The sequence below is a fragment of the Myodes glareolus genome, chromosome 7 (genome assembly GCF_982192425.1).
Source record: "Myodes glareolus chromosome 7, mMyoGla1.1, whole genome shotgun sequence".
In the NCBI taxonomy this organism is placed as follows: domain Eukaryota; kingdom Metazoa; phylum Chordata; class Mammalia; order Rodentia; family Cricetidae; genus Myodes; species Myodes glareolus.
In genome coordinates this window covers 29051430-29070943 of record NC_142032.1, presented here as the reverse complement: position 1 = coordinate 29070943, position 19514 = coordinate 29051430, and the positions used below count along the sequence as shown (strand labels likewise).

Below are 19514 nucleotides of genomic sequence, written 5' to 3'. Positions count from 1 at the left end.
GTTGAATGGACCTAGGAGCTTTTTGTCTGAAATGTAAGATTCAGGTGAAAAAGGAATTGGGGTTCTTGCAATGACCTGCCTTCTACTTTTAATACCGTGAAGACAAAAGGGTTGACTTTGTGCTCCAAAGAGAGACAATGACAGATTATAAAAGGCAGAGGTAGGTTTAAAGTCAGCTTAACTGAAGTTAAAATTAAGAACAGTAAAAGCATTCAGATACGGACGATTCTGCCACCGTGGCAGCATCCACAGTCACATAGCCACCTCGAGAACACTACGGAGAACATCTCAGTCTTTGCACTGTATTTCCTTGCTCGTTCGTGGTTAGTTCCATCCCCGTACTCATCTGTACTCATCCATCACTACATGTTTTTCTTTACTAAGGAGTCATATAAACAGACTTTGAATCTGACTTCATCCGTTTAGATTAGTGCTTCTGAGATTTCCTCACATTATTACATTTTTTCTTTTTATTACTGAGTAATTTTTCATGTATAAATAATCAGTACATTTTTTTTACCTACTTGTAGGTCATGAATATTTGGTTTATTTCTAGTTTTGGAAAATTATTAATAAAGCTGGAATGCTAATTGGAAGATGGCTTTTGTGTAAATATGTTCATTTCTAAGAGCTGATTCACTGGCTCACATGGTAAGCACATATTTAACTTTGCAAGACATACAGTGCAATTTGTTTCTCAGGGAAAGTGTGACACCTTGCCTTTTCACAGTGACATGGCGGAGTTCTAGTTCCTTCACATCTGTTTTAGAGTTTGCCAACTTCAGAATTTTTTTGCATGAGCCATTTTAGATGAGTAATAGTCTCTTACTGAAGTTTTAAACTGCACGTCCCTAATAGTCAATAATATTCAGTGTGTGTGTGTGTTTGTGCATGTGTGTTTGCTTGTGCATGCATGCACACATTCATGCACGTACAAATCTGCTTACTTTCCATTCATCCCTCTTTGTATGTGGTTAACAACAAAAACTTACTATTAGGTACATCAATTGGTATACACTAATCCACTTTCTTCTTTTTTATTAAAATTATATATGTACATATATTAATTATTATTATTATTTGAGACAGGTGTTGGCAATCTTGGAACTCTGTAGAAAAGACTGGTCTTGAAATAATATAGATCCAGCTACTTCTGCCTTATGAGTGTTGGGAAAGACATGCACCACTATGCCCTGCTTTTAAGCTATATTATTATTTAAAACAAATTTTAAATTTAAATTATATTTTGGTTATATTCTTCCCCTCCTCAGAGTCCTTTCAGATCCTTTTCCCTCCCTCCTCATCCAACTTTAAGTTCTTTCTCAAAAATACAAACAAGAATCCAATATAGCACCAAAGCTCCTCCAAACCAAGAGGAAAAATCAAACCAAACCAAAACAATAGAAACAACAATAATAACAAAACAACAAAAAACCCAACAACACCCAAACAGAAAAACAAGATGAAACAAAACAAAAACAAAAAACCCACCAAATTGTAACCAAATAAAAGAAAACAAAAATTGTGGAGTCCATTATAAGTTGGTCAGTCACTCCTGAACATGATACCTTTTCTGGAATGACTGATATCCTCAGTGTTGTGTCTGGATCTGTCTGTAGTGGAGATGTCACACAAATGGAACCATATGAGATATGACCTTTGTGATTGCTTTCTTCCAATTTAGCACGATGTTTTCATGGTTCCTTCATGAGCTATCAGCTATCAGTAGTTAAACAACTTCTACGTTTCAGTTGCAGTTCAGTGTGTGGATATGCCACAGTCCATCAGTTGATGATGCTGGGCTGTTTATACAGTCAGGTATTCTGAATGCTGCTGCCAAGAATATCTGACCACATGCTGTGGACTCTTCTGAGTTTACAGCTGTGAGTGGAATGACATGATCATAACTTACTTCTGTGTTTACCTGATTAAGGAGCCACCCAGCTGTTTCCTTAAGTAGTCAAACCTTTGCATATTCCGTACAGAAAAGTGAAAGCATTTCACTTCTCCATATCCTCACAAACACTCATAGTTTTGTAATTAAAAAAAAAACTTATAACCGTCCTCAATGAAAACTATTGCTTTATGTAATTAACATGTGCTAATAAATTTATAGCATAAGTTTTAATGGTTGTAAGTTCATGGTTTACCTCACTATGCCCTTGCCTAATGAATAGTGGTGTTGAGTACATTTTTACGTAATCATCTGTCCTTCTTTGACATCATGTCCATTCAAGTCCTTCGTTCACTTTTAATTTGGATGTTTCCCCTGTTGAGTTGTAGGGTTGAGCTCTTCATATAGTCTCCACGTGTATTCCTCCCAAACATGTGACCCATCAATCTTCTCATTTTGTCCTTTTACTTCCCTTTACAAATTATTATTATTTCCTTTTATGTTATGGGTATTTTGCCTGCATGAACATCTGTGAATAGTGTGCATGCCTGGTACATGTGGAGGCCAGAAGCGGGTGTCAGATCCCCTGGAACTGGAGTTGCGAATGGTGATGAGCCATCATAAGAGTGATGGGAATTGAACCCAGGTTCTCTGGAAGATCAGCCAGTGCTCTGGCCAGCTGGGGCTCTTATCTTCTGAGCCATTTCTCTAGTCTCTTTTTACTCTTTTGATATTTTTTGAACACACAAAGGTTTGAATTCTGAGGTAGCTAAAAATTATATTTTTTCTTTTACTGTTTCTTGTGTGTGTACGTAATATTTACAAAACTGCCAAACATAAGGTCATGAAGATTTACCCATTTTTTTTTAGGAATATTATATTATAGTTTGTGTTTTCTGTATTGTGAAGATTTGGGTATGCTATATGAAGCAGAAGCCAGCTTTGTCCTCTTGTCTACGGAGGTCCACTTGTTTCCCCTGCTGGGGAGATGATTTTTTCTCTCCATTTGATGGACTTTGGAACATTGTCAGAAATCAGCTGCTCACACGTGGGTTTGTTTCAGGTCTCACTTGTGCTGTCAATCATGTCCGTCCTTACGTCAGTCCCACTTGAACGTGATAACTGCAGCTTTGCGTAGTTTTGAAACTGCAAAGAGTGGGTCTTCCAATTTAGCTCCTCTTTAAAAAGATTTCGTCGGGTTATTTAGGGAACACTTGAAATTCTATTTGAAAAATCTTGAATCAGTTTTCTAAATATAATAGTTTATTTTTAACGTTGTGTGTGCTTGGGGTGTATGTGTGTGTGTGTGTGTGAATCTGTGGATACACACATGTAAGTATGGTGCTGGCGTTGTCCAGAGGCATTGGATTCTTTGAAGGTGGAATTAAAGGTGACAGTGAGCTACCAGACTGGGGTCCTCTGCAAAAGCACCACCCACTCTTCACCTCTGACCCATCTTTCAGGCCTCTTGAATTGGATTTTTCATTTCTGCACAGGAAAACAGAATCACTTTCATGTCTCTTACACGTCTAATTACATGTTTCAATTCATGGCATCTTTTGGTTCACTTAGGTCATTGTTTCTTTCAACAATGTATATTGTTCTTGGGTAAAATTCTCATGATCTTATGATTAAATCCAAATATCTTCTTTAGTGCCATAGTCTTCAAATCTTCTGCCCACTTTTAAGTAATTGAATAATTTGCATTTTTAGTGTTTTTAATTATTCATTTGTGAGAATTCCCTATACATCTGGGATACTAATCTTTTTCAAATATACGCTTTCCTAACATTTTCTTTTTTCTGTGGTTGTCTTTTGATTCTCCTTATGGTGCTTTTCAAAGACACTGTTTTTTTTAATATACATTGGATATAATTTATCATTTTATTTTTTGTGCTTTTCCCATTCTATCTAAAAATACTTATAAAACTCAAGCCACACATATTTCTGCCTATGTTTTCAGTTAAAAATCTGATAGCTTAAGGTTGCATGTTTAGGTCTCTGGTCCATTTTCAGGTTATCCTTGAGAAAGTGTGAAACACGGGCTTCTGAGTCCAGAGTGAAAAGCTCCAGGGTGTTTCACTGCTGACCAGGTCCATCACTACAGGCACATACACATCAGAAACCTGAGTCTTCGCAGTTAAAGCAGAGATGACATTTACTTCCTGATATCAGGACTGAAGTAAGCATCAAATGGCAACAGTGGATGAAGACTGTCTAAAATCAGAGTATAAATGCTATTATGCTTACTTCTAGGACAGGAATAACAGGATGACATTGTGTCACCACTGGGGAAAGGCTAAAACTCAAAAATCGCTAGCAGTTAAAAAAGCACAGAAAAGGACTGGCCTTTAAATGGGGGTGTGTTTGTTTCTAGAACTGTAATGGTCCTGGAGTTCTCCAGTCCTTAACTCACTTACCTATGTGATAAGAAGAATCTAAGTGTCTTAGAGCAGGTAAAGGAGGGAGTGAGCCATAGACAGAGCTCTTTGACTTACACCAGGTAAGGGTCTAATAAATTAGAAAGGGAGGGGGAAAAGGAATAGAGAGAGAATAGAGGAAGGGGAAAAGAAACAGAGGGGGAGGGAAGGGAAAGGAATGGAGGGAGGATGGAGGTGACACACACACACATACATACATACACACACCCCTATCTATTTCTGTCTCTCCCCTCCTTTTCTCCCCTCCTCCCTCTGCCACTTCTCTCTCTCATAAAAGTTCATGTATTGTTGTAACACTCTGATACTATCATGACCTTTTCCTCTCTGACTTCCACATCATAGAATACACAGCTAAAATGGTATAAGAAGCTGTTTGGTATGGTTTCTTCCCCAAGTCATCTCTGCGCTTCCCAACAGCACTCTGTGTATCGTTTGTGTCATACTGGACTTCACCGTGACTGTCTGCTCCGTGGCCACCCTTTCTGACAACTATATAGAAACTTCCCAAAGGATGAGAGATGCCTCTAAATCCAGAACAATGACTGACACATAGTTAGAGTTCAACAAATGTGTGTTGATGAAAACATGAATATAAATCATCAATTCCTAATGTAGTATAAATAGGCATTACCAACTGAACTTGTTAGTTTTATAGCATAACACTGATATTTACTCTAAATAGATTAAATAGACTTAATTTTCAAGAAGTGCTGCTGGAACAGGAAGTAAACTGCTAGTGTGCCCACACCCGTGCACTAGCATCCACCATCCAGTTTTTAATACTGGGTTCAGATGACTATGAATGTATGTAATATATGACATTTCCTCTCATTAGACTGTTAAAACATTTTCTATTAAGTATTACCATTTAAAATAATTTAGCTATTTTGAGTAAGTGTGAGAATGACTAAATGGCAGGGTGAGTCCCAGTACTGCCTGAGAAAAAAAATGACTTCATTAAACGTACATGTGTTCAAACATTTACTGGTTCATACATTATGGAATCTTGTAAAAAGATGAGATATTTAACTGTGTAAACTTCAATTAAACTGTGACTGTATGTTCCGAAATCAAGGATGAGATTTCTCCGAATTATTTCATCACAGGCTGTGTCGTAAGGAACTGAGGTAAATGGTGAGCTGTGTGGAGATGATTCAATGGAACTTTGAAAATGACACTTGCCAGGCTTCCTGTTACTGTTAGATTGGCTCACGCCATAGTCACCCTCTTCCAATGTGCCCAAAGGGCTATGGGCATATGGTATGTAAGCAAGAGTGCTCTGTGGCCTTAATTTTATGCCAGCAATGTTGGTTTAGGGCACAAATGTTAAATCATCAAACACCAAAAATGTACAAGTTAGTTTAGGGTAATGACAATAAGTGGGGAAACTTTCAAGCTTAAAAATGACAAAGTGAGAAAACAGCGTTCTACTGCTGTCACCTGTCCTGTTCTGATGCTGCCCAACAGCTCCTCATAGGCTGTAGCTAACTGCCAGAGCCTCTGGCATCGAATCAGTTCGGAAACACCCCATTTTGGAACTATTTATGTATGTGATATGAAAAAAAGAATTAAAATATAAATGGAATATTGGGGTGTGCTGAAAGATAGTCAAGGAATCGTAGTAAGGGCAACATTTCCACAGCCTCTGTATGGCCCCTCTTTCTTGAGTGTAGGTTTAGCTGTAGTTTTTCATCAGTGAGGACTCTGATGCTTAGAGTTGCAATCTTTTTGCCCATAGTCACACATAGAACCCAGATAAGAACCCAAGTCATTCTGACTTCAAAGTTTCAAGACCATAATTACAAAACATTATTAAAAATCTAGGAAGTATAAAGCACACGTGTAGAAGAGAAGTCACAATACAAGTGAAAGAATAAGAGAAAGTGATTTTATGATGGAAAGAGAAACAGAATATGCTTTGATAAATAAGATTGACAATTATCTTCCAGAACAGTCATGCTAGAAAGTCACATATTTAAATCTGTGATGTGCACTAGACACTGTCTTTCATGGGTGATAAATTTAAACTGCTTTCAAAATTAGCTTAAGAGTTAAACTAAAACAGTTAGATGAAGATCAGCTATAGGTTTTAATTAATAATAAAATTTACTAATAAAATTATCAAGTTGACAATCTACTTCAAGAAGAAGTAAGAAGTAAGAAGATCAAATGACTTCGCTTGTCTCTGAAATATCAATCATAATGCCTAGTTTCAGAGAGTTGTTGATTCAACAGATAATAGGCTTGCAAAGTATGATAGATTAGATCTTAAATGACCCCCAAAGACTCATGTGATAGAGGATTAAGCCTCAAAATGGTCCCATTGGGAAGTTTCAGAAGCTTTAAGATGAGAGGGCAAGAGGAAAGGTCCTTATGTGACCAGAGATGTGCTGTTGAAGAGGGTTGTGGGTCCCAGCCCCTTCCTCCTTGTCTCCTTTGCTCTCCCTTGGATTGAGAGGCTATTAAGAGAATGATGCAGGCTTCTGCCATGATGTGCTACTTGCTCTGGACTCAAAACATTAAAACTAACCAATCTTGCACTGGACTCTATATAGCTGTAAAAGGAAATCGTTTCTCCTTATAAGTTGATTATGTGCAATATTTTGCTATAGAATTGGAAAGCTGACACAGGAAAGACCCAGGCTAGTGAGCTTGTCAAGGTAACTGACTACTCTGGAGGAAGAAACAATCCTTCTGAGATGATACCACCTTGCACTTTCAACTTTCTGAAGGTAACAATAGAAAATGTGTATGACAAAGTGGAAGAAAAAACATGGCTTGCATCCTGCCGGTTAAGTCTTGAAATTAGACACAATTACCTCTCAGAAAGTATCCCGGTGAGAGAATAATGTAATTCTATGCATACAGCTTTGGCCTTTCCAAATCAAATCTGAAAGGAAAATTCTAGCATTGCGTTAGTCCATAGTTCCTCTTTCCTCTCTTATGCCTTCTAATAAGAGATTTTCTATTGACATGGGAAAATACTTTCTTGTCTGAATAAAAACGAGGACAGTGTCAAAATGAGGAATGTGAATGGAAGGATGAGAAAAAGAGGCAAGAAGATGGGTCTATGTGATGGGATGTTTCTGTGGATGATTAAGAGTCAAGGGTAGAAAGAGAAAGTACGAGGGTTTGTGCAAATGGTGTCTTAGAGTTTTTATTCCTGAGATGAAACACCAGGACCAAAAAGCAAGCTGGCTTACACTTCCAAATCTTAGTCCATCATTGACTGAAGCCAGGACTGGAATTCAGACAGGGTAGGCACCTGGAGGCAGGAGCCGATGCAGAGGTTATGGAGGAATGCTGCTTACTGACTTGCTCTCCATGGCTTGTTCAGACTGCTTTCTTTCAGAACCCAGGGCCATTTCAAGGGTGGTCTACCCACAATGGACCGAGCCCTCTTACATCAACCACTAATGAAGAAAATGCCCCCACAGGCTTGACTATATCCTGATCTTATGGAGGTATTTTCCCAGTCGAGGCTCCCTTCTCTCCAACTACTCTAGCTTGTGTCAAGTGGACATGGAGCTAGCCAGGACAAGTGGTATGTGCTGAAGGGCTGCTTCTGAAGGATCGGCTGATGTTAGGATGCTGCGTGTCCTTCAAGGTTCTACCAAAAATCGGCAATGGCTGAATTTGCTTTTAACACTTTTTAATTGCTGGATTATATTTCTGTGACTGTAATAGTATGTTAAAGACAAAGCTTTAAAATACTTTGATTTATTCAGATAATAGTAGTGTATTTACAGCATTCATGTTACAGTATAATACCGTGTATTACAGTGTTCCTAACACTGGGTCCATGGGAGAATTTCAGGCTCTTCATAAAACCTCATGCCTATATGCAGCATTTGTATTCATATGCATGCACAGTTTTCTTTATTTTTTACTAGAGTACAAAGTAATAGCTTTCATTATGAAATTCTCATAGATGTGTATCATTGTACTTTAAACATATAAACTTATGGGGGCTAGCTGTTCTTACCCAAGCCATGCAATCAGCCTTCCCCACTATCCTTCCTCATTCTCCTTCGCCACCCTCTTGCTTGTTCCCTTAATTCCCTCAAATAGTGCTCATTCTGCTGCCATGTGTATTTTAATATCCTTCCTTCCTTCCTTCCTTCCTTCCTTCCTTCCTTCCTTCCTTCCTTCCTTCCTTCCTTCCTTCCTTCCTTCCTCCCTCGCTCGCTCCCTCCCTCCCTCCCATCCCTCTCTCTCTCTTGTTTGAGACAGGGTTTCTCTGTATAGCCCTGGCTTTCCTGGAACTTGCACTGTAGACCAGACTGGGCCCAAACTCACAGACACCTGCCTCCTCTACGTTCTGAGTGCTGGGATTAAAAGTATGCACCAGTACTGCCTGGCTCTTTATTTAATTGCATTTTTTTCCCATTCTGGAATAGCCTTTTGTCAAATTATAATGTCCTACTGCAGTACACAAGGAACATAGCTTCCAACAACGTGAATCCTTGAAAGACACCCACAAACCATGTCCTCCACACCATCACACTTGTGTTAAAAAGTGCCCATAAATATATACGAATTTTAAAACTCCACTGGCAAACCCCAAATAAGTCATATAAACACATTGTGCTTTCAAAGACTCTTGAGTCTCCTCTCAGTGATAACCCACTACAGTGAGTGAGGAAACAAAGGCACAGGGAGGAAAAACTAACTAACTTCCACTGCCATGGATAATGATGGCATGGTGGGCCATAGGTTCATCAGATGGATACTCTTCCCTTCGGGGCAACTAATCATTCACAGCTTTGAAAGATTAGGGACCTTTGGGAAGGGTTTTATTTCTCTCAGTCACATCCTCTTTCCTCTGGTTCCCCTGGTAGATCCCTCTAAGATCCCACACAAAATCTTAAGGGAAAGCATCAGCACTTTAAGGCTCCATCTTAAAGAAATGAGCAGGGGGACTATTTGTCCATGGGGACCAGTTTCTCATTTTCCTGTTGTTCTGCAGGCCCATTGCCATCTCTGGAATATCCACCATGACACGAGGAAGGTGAACATGTTCACTCGCCTATTCCATAAAAACTGCCTGCAGCATCACCGGTTTCCATTCTGAAACCAGACAGACTAATATCTGCTGAGACTCGAGCCTCTAAATTGAATTTTGTCTTAAACAACATAGTGGTACATTTTTGTGGGTGCTGCAAATGAAGGGAAAAAATGTGTTTGGACAACTTGGCAACTGTTTCTGTGCTTCTCATCTAGGGTTTGGATAAAATTCCTCAACTGCTGGGTTTGGATTTAACTCAAGGGAACAGTGGCAAAGTTTTTAAATGGTTCTCAGTTCTTCCATTTTACATCAATTTCCCATCCGTAATTTAAATGTTTATCCAGTTAAATGTAATTTGGTGTTTAGGCCATACAGCATTTCCTTGAGGATTCTGGAACAAGTTGGTTATTTTAACATTTTAGGCAGGAAACTGGTCACTGAAAATGCCTCTCAGATAACTTGACATAGGACCTCAGGGGGAGCCTCTGACCCTGCTGCTCTCACTCTCACCACCGTGCTCCCAGGCTTTGCTTAGTCTAGGTGTCTGCCTTGGAAATTCCTTAAGCTATTGCTGGTGACTGACTGCTGTTGTGGTATAACTGTGATTTTCCCCATCCTTCTTTGGTTAAAACATTAGTGACTCTTTCTGCCATTTTTCTTTGAAAACTCGTGAATTGCTTTTATTACTACCACCATTATTATGATTATAATTATAATTACTAACTTTTGCTTTTCCATCCAGGATTTCTCTGTGTAGCCATGGTTATCCTGGAACTCGCTCTGTAGACCAGTAGTATATGTTGTCATGGCTGACCATTTAGTATTGAATAACCAGGTGGTGTTCTTACCTGCAGATACTGGTTTTGCAGCTCTCAGAATTCCTTAGTTGCCTGGAGTTCTTTGTGTGGGGTTAAGGCCTCATGAGCTGTATGCCATTCACATTAGCATGTCTATTGATGTCATTCTTGTTCAGCTCATGTGTAGGCAGACATGTTTATGTATGTAATAACAGTTTAAGAAAATGAGGTCATGAATTTGAAAAAGAGCAAGGAGAGTAAATGCAAGGTTTTGGAGGGAAGAGGGAGAAGAAGGAAATGTAATTATATTGTAATCTCAAAAAATATAAAACAATTTTTAAGCTAACAAAAAAAGCAAGTACTGATGCTTTCCCTTAAGATTTTATGTGGAATCTTAGAGGGATCTGCCAGGGGAACCAGAGGAAAGAGGATGTGACTGAGAGAAATAAAGCCCTTCCCAAAGGTCCCTAATCTTTCAAAGCTGTGAATGATTAGTTGCCCTGAAGGAAAGAGTACCCATCTGATGAGCCTATGGCCCACCATGCCATCATTATCCATGGCAGTGGAAGTTAGTTAGTTTTTTTTCCCTGTGCCTTTGTTTCCTCACTCACTATAGTGGGTTATCATTGAGAGGAGACTCAAGAGTCTTTGAAAGCACAATGTGTTTATATGACTTATTTGGGGTTTGCCAGTGGAGTTTTAAAATTCGTATATATTTATGGGCACTTTTTAACACAAGTGTGATGGTGTGGAGGACATGGTTTGTGGGTGTCTTTCAAGGATTCACGTTGCTGGAAGCTACGTTCCTTGTGTATGGCAGTAAAACATTGATGAGATGGAGTTCACAGAAGCTGGTCGGGTTGTTGAACATAGCTGTTGGATGGGATCGAAGTAGTTATCAGACTCTGAGCTACTTTTTGGGAGAGTCAGTTGCCATAACAGAGCTCTTCCGACTCTGACGCTGGCTTCATGGGTCACCAGGCATCCTCATGCTGGCTCTGCTCTTGTCATTGTGATACACCATGAGGTGACTTAGCCAGTGGGGTCTCCACTGGTGCCAGCACCAGGTTGTTTGGACTTTTAGCTTTCAGGTCTATGAGCTAATGAAATTGGTGAATCTAAGTTGACATTTCCTATCACGATGGTTAATCTTTCATTGTCTCTATTTGGAATTACCTAAGAGATGCATCTTTGGATATTCCTGTGAGGTGCTATCACAGATGTTTAAGCAGAGAAGACACATCCTAAATGTGGGTGAAACTTTCCCAGGGCCTAAGTTTCTAGAATGATTCTAGAGGGCAAAAAGAAGTGTCCTGAGAATCAGCATTCATCTCTTTTCTGTTCCGTGACTGCAGGAATACATTGTTTATTTGATTATGCTCCTCTGCTGTGCCGTGATGGATTGGAATCCCTCAAACCATGATCTGACTCTCCAGATCCCTGTTATTTCTTTAAACTGTCTTTATATTGGTAAATTGTCATAGCGGGGAGAAAAATAAAATACCCCAAGTCCATACCCTATATTAGGATTCATCTCCAATACTGTATATCTATGGATTAGGACAAGTGTATAATTTAATTTACTATCATAGCGTCTGAATATTTTCAGTACCTTAAAAATCCTTGTCAGCCTAGCTATTCTTCCATCCTCCCCAACTGTCTGGCTTTCTAGAAAGCTGCTTACCTCCCTACTTATGCCTCTACTAGTTTGTATTTCCACCTGCCATGAGTGAGAGTGACCACTGCCCTGTCTCTAAATAACATTGTATGTTATCTGGCTTTTGCATTGTGGCTATTCCAATTGTGTGTCCTTTTGACATTAAATAAGATCATGCCTTTGAGTTACCCAGCTTTGAGTCCAGTCCCTTCACCCCTCTCTAGCACTTAATGCCAAGATACAGTTCAAGTGTCCCCCCGAAAAAAGAGAAAAAGAAGAAAATAAATTAATGGAAAGAAAGTATTGATCCTGCAGGGTCTAGGATAGGGAACCCCTACCACCTAGCACTGTTTGGGACATAGATTTTTGATCTATAGTCTACAGAAGCTTTCCTAATATAAAGGTGTGTAAGGCTCTGGCATTTTGTCTTTCAAAGAAAGAGAAGAAAAGGAATGAGATGATATGTGGAAAAGGAAGAGAAGGGAGGAGAGCCAGAAGGACCACGGAGTGGAACATGTTCTCGACAGAAATGGTGGTGGGGTTTCCACCTCAAAAGTGCTGTATCTGTTCAGACAGGTGGGGAGGCAAAGAAAATGAAGCCCCGGATCCTCATTTTTTGTGTCTCTGGTTTATATTCTTTTTCTTATGAGTTTAGTACTGCATTATATCCAACTTCCACACAAATGTACATTGATTAATTGAAACAAGGCCACTTGTACCACGATGGCAAGGTTTAGGGTATACACATCTCTGTCAAATTCCAAAGGTTAAGATGGACCTTTGAGAAGCACTGGGGACACGTTGTTTAAGGAGAGTATCTAAAAGTAAGTAAATTATTTTAAGTTGCTTGACCTTTCATTGGTCATTCCTTTTTTCTAATGTGTATAGGTGAAATGTTCACCACAAATAACAATGTTACTCTTTGGAGACTGGTATTCAAGAGCCTAGGGAAGTGTATGAACTGTGGGAAATGCAGACTTTGAAGCCTGGACAAAGCTTGTCTCCCATTGCAGTCAGTGTAGCTTCCAAGTCTGCAGATTTATAAATGCAGTGGAATGATTTCAACACCCAAACTGCAGTTAAAACCTTTGCTAGAGTTCAGACATGCATGGTGTTCAAAATAATCTCTTGATTACATTTTGTGATATTGTACAATCTTTTGTGTGGTTAGGAAAGGCTACTTTTAGAATGTTATCAACTTAAAAGAAATGAGTAGATTTCAAAAACCATTCTTTAGTCAATTAGTAAATTATTTATGAGAAAAGCACAAAAATAAACTTCACAAACTACTTTCACGGGAGGATTTACCATAGGCAAAACGACTTATGTACAATACACCGAACTATCTTCAAACTATCCCAAGATTCTTTCCCCGGTTTCCTTTTCTAGTCAACCTAAAATTGAGTTAAATATCATTTAGAGACACTAGTTATTGAGATTTTTTTCCAGCGCTCTTAAAAGGAAAGGGCAAAGTCTTCTAAAGTGACCATGACATGCTTAAGTAAATATTTTCCCCTAAGGTTCACTGTATAATTTAACTTGAGAAGATATGGGTAAACACAGACCTGCTGCAATATTTTAGTGAGTAATTTACTATTTCCTCTAATTTGGAAAGCTCTTTAAAACATCCAAAATCTGCTGCGATTTCCCATAACACCACTTGTTCGGAAGGTTTTACAGCTTGGATAACCAATAGCACTTACAAGATCTGCTAATCAATGTCCTCAGAAGCCCTGGGGGAAAACGCAAGTCTCCATGTCTTTTCATCTTCACTCTACCCGACCTTTGCGTCATTGACCCCCACATGACTTCCCAACTGAGTTTACAGATCCAAAGGCATTTCTGTGACAGTGTTCCAACTCTAGTAAAAGTGTGTGTGTGTTTAAGTCAAGATTTACTCTGTATTAAGAGCTTTAAGGCTGACCTAGAGGAATGATAAGCCGGGTTAGCCGACCCTGGAAGGCAGCTCCATTCAGTATTCTAGACTTACTCACGAAAGACCTCTGCTGTCACCACTCAAACTGAAGAAAAACTCAATAAAAAATGCTGGCAACTAACTATGCACATAATGTTAAAGTGGCAGATTTAAAAAATCTGGGTAGATAAAGTGGCTACCATGCAGCCACGGTGCCAATTAGGAAGATCCACAGCGCTGCATTTGGATGTAGAAGCTTTCTTGCCTGCATAAGAAACCCGGAATTTCAGGATGTGCTGGGCTGCGGGCAAAACTGGTAAAAGTGCCATGAGCATCTCACTGAGAAGTAGCGGGACTATGGCACGTGTGGAAATTACACGTGTGTATGACAAACCCGGATTAACTTCAAAGATGCCACCATTCATTTCTCCTACCAGAGAACGGTGAAGAACACAAAGTGACATCAATTTTGCTAGAAAACAGTTGACCCAGAAAACACCTCCCTTCTACCACTCTGTTCTCTAATTACCTGTGAATACCTCCACTTCTGGCACTTGGTAGCAACCGGCAGAGGCAAACCCGGCAGAATGGTGTCCAGGTGCTGGCTGATTAACTTCTGCACGTCCTCCTCACTGCGCTCCAAGTGCGTAACTCCAAATGGGACAGTGGTGTGGATCACCAGGGACGGACCAAATTCTGACGACTCTGTAGTGAGAGACATAGAAAGATGGGTCTTAAGGCACAGGAGCCTGGACGCACAGACCCGTGTTTGAATCCAAAGTTAGAAAGTGAGCACAGCAACCAGAGGAAAAGCAGACTAATGACTCAGCATTTGTCAGGCTGGTTCTGAACCAGCCTCAGCTCGCCTGGAGAGGGAGGTAGGTTGAAGATGCTCTAGCCAGCAAGAGCTCGCGTCTTTCTAAGAAACGTGCAGAGACGACAAGAACCTCCTGCTCTGGGTACAGCTACATTTATTGGCATTTTTTTATCTTCTCTTATTGTCAAATTGTAATGTTATATCATATATGTTCTTTTTTTCTTAAGTTCTGAGAATGAAATGGATGTTCTGAACAATTTTTATGTTAGGAAGATTGGAAAATATTTTTTTTAATTATAACAATTGCACATTATGCTTACCACTTTGAAAAGAAATTATCTCTTTGAAATGAGAATTTTCCTCCTAATATTATCTCTTATATCTTTTGTGTGTATGTGTATGTGAGGGTTGTGATGTAGCCCAGGCTGGCCTTCACCTTGAGAACACCTCCTCCACCCTCTTAAGTGACGAGAATATAGCTGTGCTGCTCTACTTTATCCTTCAGTTGACAACAGAATAAAAGTCTGTCCCATCTATAACTCCCCATTTTTATTTGTCACTAAATTTGATTTCACTGTATTTCAATGATTACAAAACATGTATAGATGCTCGCATTTAGAAGAACATATGGTAACCAATAAGGCATGAAGACACTGAGGCATCTAAGCCATTAGAAAATATAATCTTGGAAGGAATGTTAACCTGAGTTTGGTTTAAATAATACTGATGCTGTATGGCACTGACAGATCAGCAACTTGATTCTAAGTGTCTCTAATTTTATGTTATAAGAGGGCATGCTATGTGAACCATATCGATTCACTTCTATACACAGAAATCAAAGGTTGAATGGCATAAACTAATCACTTGGCATATGCCCAGCTAGGGTCTCTACATTTTAGAGATTTATTTTTTTAAGCTTGTAACTGCCTAAGTTTATAATGTAGCTAAAACAACATACAAAATAGAGGCTTCATAAAAGATCCAGGATGAATGCAATAAATCAGCTAAAAGGGCAATATTCTTAGGTGTTGCTCAAATTATAGCCATGAATTACTTTTAATAAAAGTACTTTGTCTCCCCAGTTCACACAGCTCAAGACTTTAGAGATAACCACACGGAAGAGTCTCAAAGTGCTACAAACCTTTTAAAGCACAATCAGTATTTCCATCAAATCCCACATGTATCACACATATGAGGTTGGGATATGAATGGAGACACTGTGTTCTCAGTGTCGTGGTGAATCAGATCATCTACCGTTAGTCTACCGTTTGCCTCACTGTAACTGGGACAAGCTCATTAAGCAGCTGAGAAGACATCCCTGGGCATGCTGAGCCCTTATCCTGTGAGTGCAGACTTCGCACAGAGGGAGAAACTCATCAGAGCAAAACTGCAAGTTCCTTCGGGGGAAGCTCCCACAGTAGGAAACCCTTGGCGTGCTGCCTTTGAGGTTCAATGGTTTAAAAGGTGAGGGCTGTCTGTGCGCCTGCAATTACTGTTCTCTGCTTCCTGCTCCTGATGGAATGTGACCAGTGGCTTCAATTTCCTGCTGCCATGACTTCCTCACTATGATGGACTGCACACCAAACTGTGAGCCAGAACCAGTCCTCCCTTACTTAAGTTCATTTGGGAGGGTATTTTATCACAACAGGAGAATACCCAAGACAGTAGGTGTTATTTCCATGCCAGTTTATAACTATTATATATCAGTTAAAAAACCTTGTTCACAGTGGAGGGTGCAATACCATTCTCCATTATGTGGTACCAAATCTTTCTAGAGACAGAAAGCTACCTCAGCAGTGTTGGGAAGCAGAATAGAGCTTTGCCTGCTCCTACTGGCAGGCTTTAAGGGAACACAAATGCTAGAAATGTGCTGAGCATCAAGAGGTGCTCTTGTCTACTCACTAAGACTGGTAGTGGTGCGTGACAAGTTTTGCCTGTTTATGATAGCCATCTCCTGCCAAGAGAGAAATGCCCAAAGGAATCTTAAAACTCAAATTGAAATGGTTCTCACATAATTATAGAACAGAGAACAACCTGGTTACTTTTTATTCTTGGGATAGAACAAATTTTGAGAATTTATATTAAAGTTTAGACTAACACTATCCTGAGTGAGGTAACCCAGGCCCCCAAAAGATGAATATAGTATGTACTCACTCATAAGTGGATACTAACTATAAACAAAGGATATTAAGCCTATAGTTCATGATCCTAGAGAAGCTTAGTAATAAGGTGAACCCTAAGAAAAACATATAGATCCACCTGGAAATTGGAAACAGACAAGACCACCTGACAAAATTGGGAGCATGGTGGTGGGGGGAGAAAGGAGGCAGAAGGGGAAGACGAGGGGAGAAGAGGGATTTGAGAAAAACTTGAGGGAATGGGATAGTTGAGATGGAGGAAGGACAGAGATCAGAACAAGGAAAGGGATATCTTGATTGAGAGAGCCATTATAGGGTTAACAGGAACCTGGCTCTAGAGAAATTCCCAGGAATCCACAAGGATGACCCCAGCTAAGACCCTAAACAATAGAGGAGAGGGGGCCTGATCTTGACTTACCCTGTAGACAGACTGATGAATATCTTAAATATCACCATAGAACTTTCATCCAGCAACTGATGGAAACAGAGGCAGAGACCCATAGCAGAGCACTGGACTGAGCTTCCAAAGTCCAGTTGAAGAGTGGAAGGAAAGAGAATATGAGCAAAGAGGTCAAGACCATGATGGGTTCACCCACTGAAAAAGTCTACCGGAGCTAATAGAAGCTCATCAACTCCAGCCAGACTAGGAAGGAACAAGCATAGGACCAAACTAGTCACTCTGAATTTTGCTGACAGGATTTATCCCTACTGCTTGTACTGGCTTCTTGGAATCCTATTCTCTTTGGATATATACCTTGCTCAGCCTAGATATAGTAGGGAGGGCCTTGGACCTTTCACAAAGCAATGTGCCTTAACTTCTTTGAAGATTGGATGGGGGTGGGAGGGAGGATGTGTGGAGGAAATGGGAGGAAGGGAGGGAGTGAAAACTTGGATTGGTATTTTTTAAAAAATCTAATAAATTAAAAAAAAGAAAATTAAAAAAGGAATTTTAAAAGAAAATGACTCCAGCCCCACAAACTAAAAGGCAACTTTAGAATCTGAAGTGAAAAAAAGAAAACACACAGAAAATCACAATAAGTAACAAACATGTTATTAGAATTTAGATCTGAAGGGGAGAGACTAGAAATGACAATGGAGGAAAAAACAAAATCTTACATGTTTTCTTTCAAATGCAGATTGTAGGCATGGGTAAACACACACACACAGACACACACACACACACAGACACACATGTTACTAGAATGCATAAAGGGACTTTTGCTAGGTAAGACAAAGGACGAGCAAGAATGGAGGAGATAGGATGGGGAAGGCAATAACAGGGTCAACAAAAGGTCAACAAAAGCTATGCAGTGATATGTATATGTGACACCATCATGATAAAATCTTTATTTTGCAAGCTACCTAAAAAGTTAATAAAGAAAGAAAAAATTGAACTAAATTGTATAGGTAAAATGTGATCTAGATGTTGCATTAAAATTTGTCAAATGACCTTATACATAAAAGAAAGGAAAAATTGAACTAAATTTTATTGGTAAAATGTGATCTAGATGTTGCATTAAAATTTGTCAAATGACCTCATACATAGTCTATCCTCTCAAATGTTACATTCAATTTTGAATATAAAATTTTTGGTGTTGAATTAGCTTTTGTGTTTTTGTGCACATGTGGTCATGCATGTATGTGTGTGGTCAAAAACAATCCTGGGTGTTGGTCTTCAGATGTCTTCTGCTTTTTCCTTTTCTTTTTTCTTTTTTTAAATTTGGTAGATGAAAGCATTTAAATATCAATAGGTAAGGCTAATGGACACTAGAAAACTGAGAAAGCATATAATTTGTGATAGGAAAATATGGTTCTGCTTATAATTCTAATTTTTAAATTCTGTGTAAAAGCAAGGGTTGTTTTGATAAAGTGATAGAAACCACATTTAGTTTTCCATTTGTAGGACATCATAACAGAGATCTCTATATTGAGAGTTTGAACAAGATGGTTAAATCTTGGAATGCTTCTAAAGGTACCTAAGAAAATTAGCGAATAATAGTGCCTCAGATCTCCTATTTAGAACGATTTTCACTGAATTAAGGGCAAGAGACTTGAGTTCCTGAATATTTTTTAAAAAATATATCGGAAAAGACTGGTGTCTTTCCTATCCCTATTTATTCTATTTTCCCCTAGTTTGGAAGTTTACATGTTTATGTATGACTGTAAAAGATAGTGTAGACTTAAATATTCATATTATCTTTAAAGTTAAAAGCAAGTCAACATATTCACCCTTTTCTGAATAATAGATTCTCAAAACACTTGAGCTCAGCTCTGATTTATGTGTTCCCTTTGCCCAGGATTAGTTCTGCTCGTTAGCTTTGTCCAACACTGCCAATTTGTTCATATTCATCCAAGTTTCTTTTGTGGATAGCAGATCTCCCACAATGCTTATTTTCTCTTCCCCAAATATCGTATTTTAAAGTTCCTTAAATGATTCCCCTCTCCCTGGAGGCAGTCACTCTGAGGTTTTGATTCCCCAGGACAGTCATCATCCTCCTTTGTGAAGCAGGCATTTTTGTTGGTAAACAGCAATGAACCCAGGGCGTCACCATGGTTTTAAAGCTGTGATTCCAATGTAGGTTAGCATCTAGAAATCGATCCTTAATTTGACTTCAGGCCATTGCATGTAATTTTTCTTTGATGGCCTTGGTGTTTTCCAGTTTGATTCAGATCTCCTGAAGTTTGAATTTTGTTTACTTTCCTATAAACTCACTGAATACAAAAACTCAGCTTTATTTTCAGCTGATTCTCACAGCATTTTCTCCTCTCTGTACTTTCTATTTAACTTTCATGGGAATCCAACTAAACACATTTGAGACCCTCATCCTATCCTTATATCTCGAGTCC

The 19514-nt window shown here is 39.2% G+C and overlaps 1 protein-coding gene across 4 annotated transcripts in view; it reads right to left on the bottom strand.

Annotated features, from left to right (window-relative positions):
* Positions 1 to 19514, bottom strand: part of Rnls (renalase, FAD dependent amine oxidase) — a 277039-nt gene that overhangs the window by 27840 nt on the left and 229685 nt on the right. For all 4 annotated transcript variants that reach the window (XM_048438855.3, XM_085693789.2, XM_048438854.3 and 1 more), the window contains one exon: positions 14242 to 14417. In XM_048438855.3, the coding sequence (XP_048294812.3) occupies positions 14242 to 14417 (176 nt within the window). The remainder of the gene's footprint in view (positions 1 to 14241; positions 14418 to 19514) is intronic.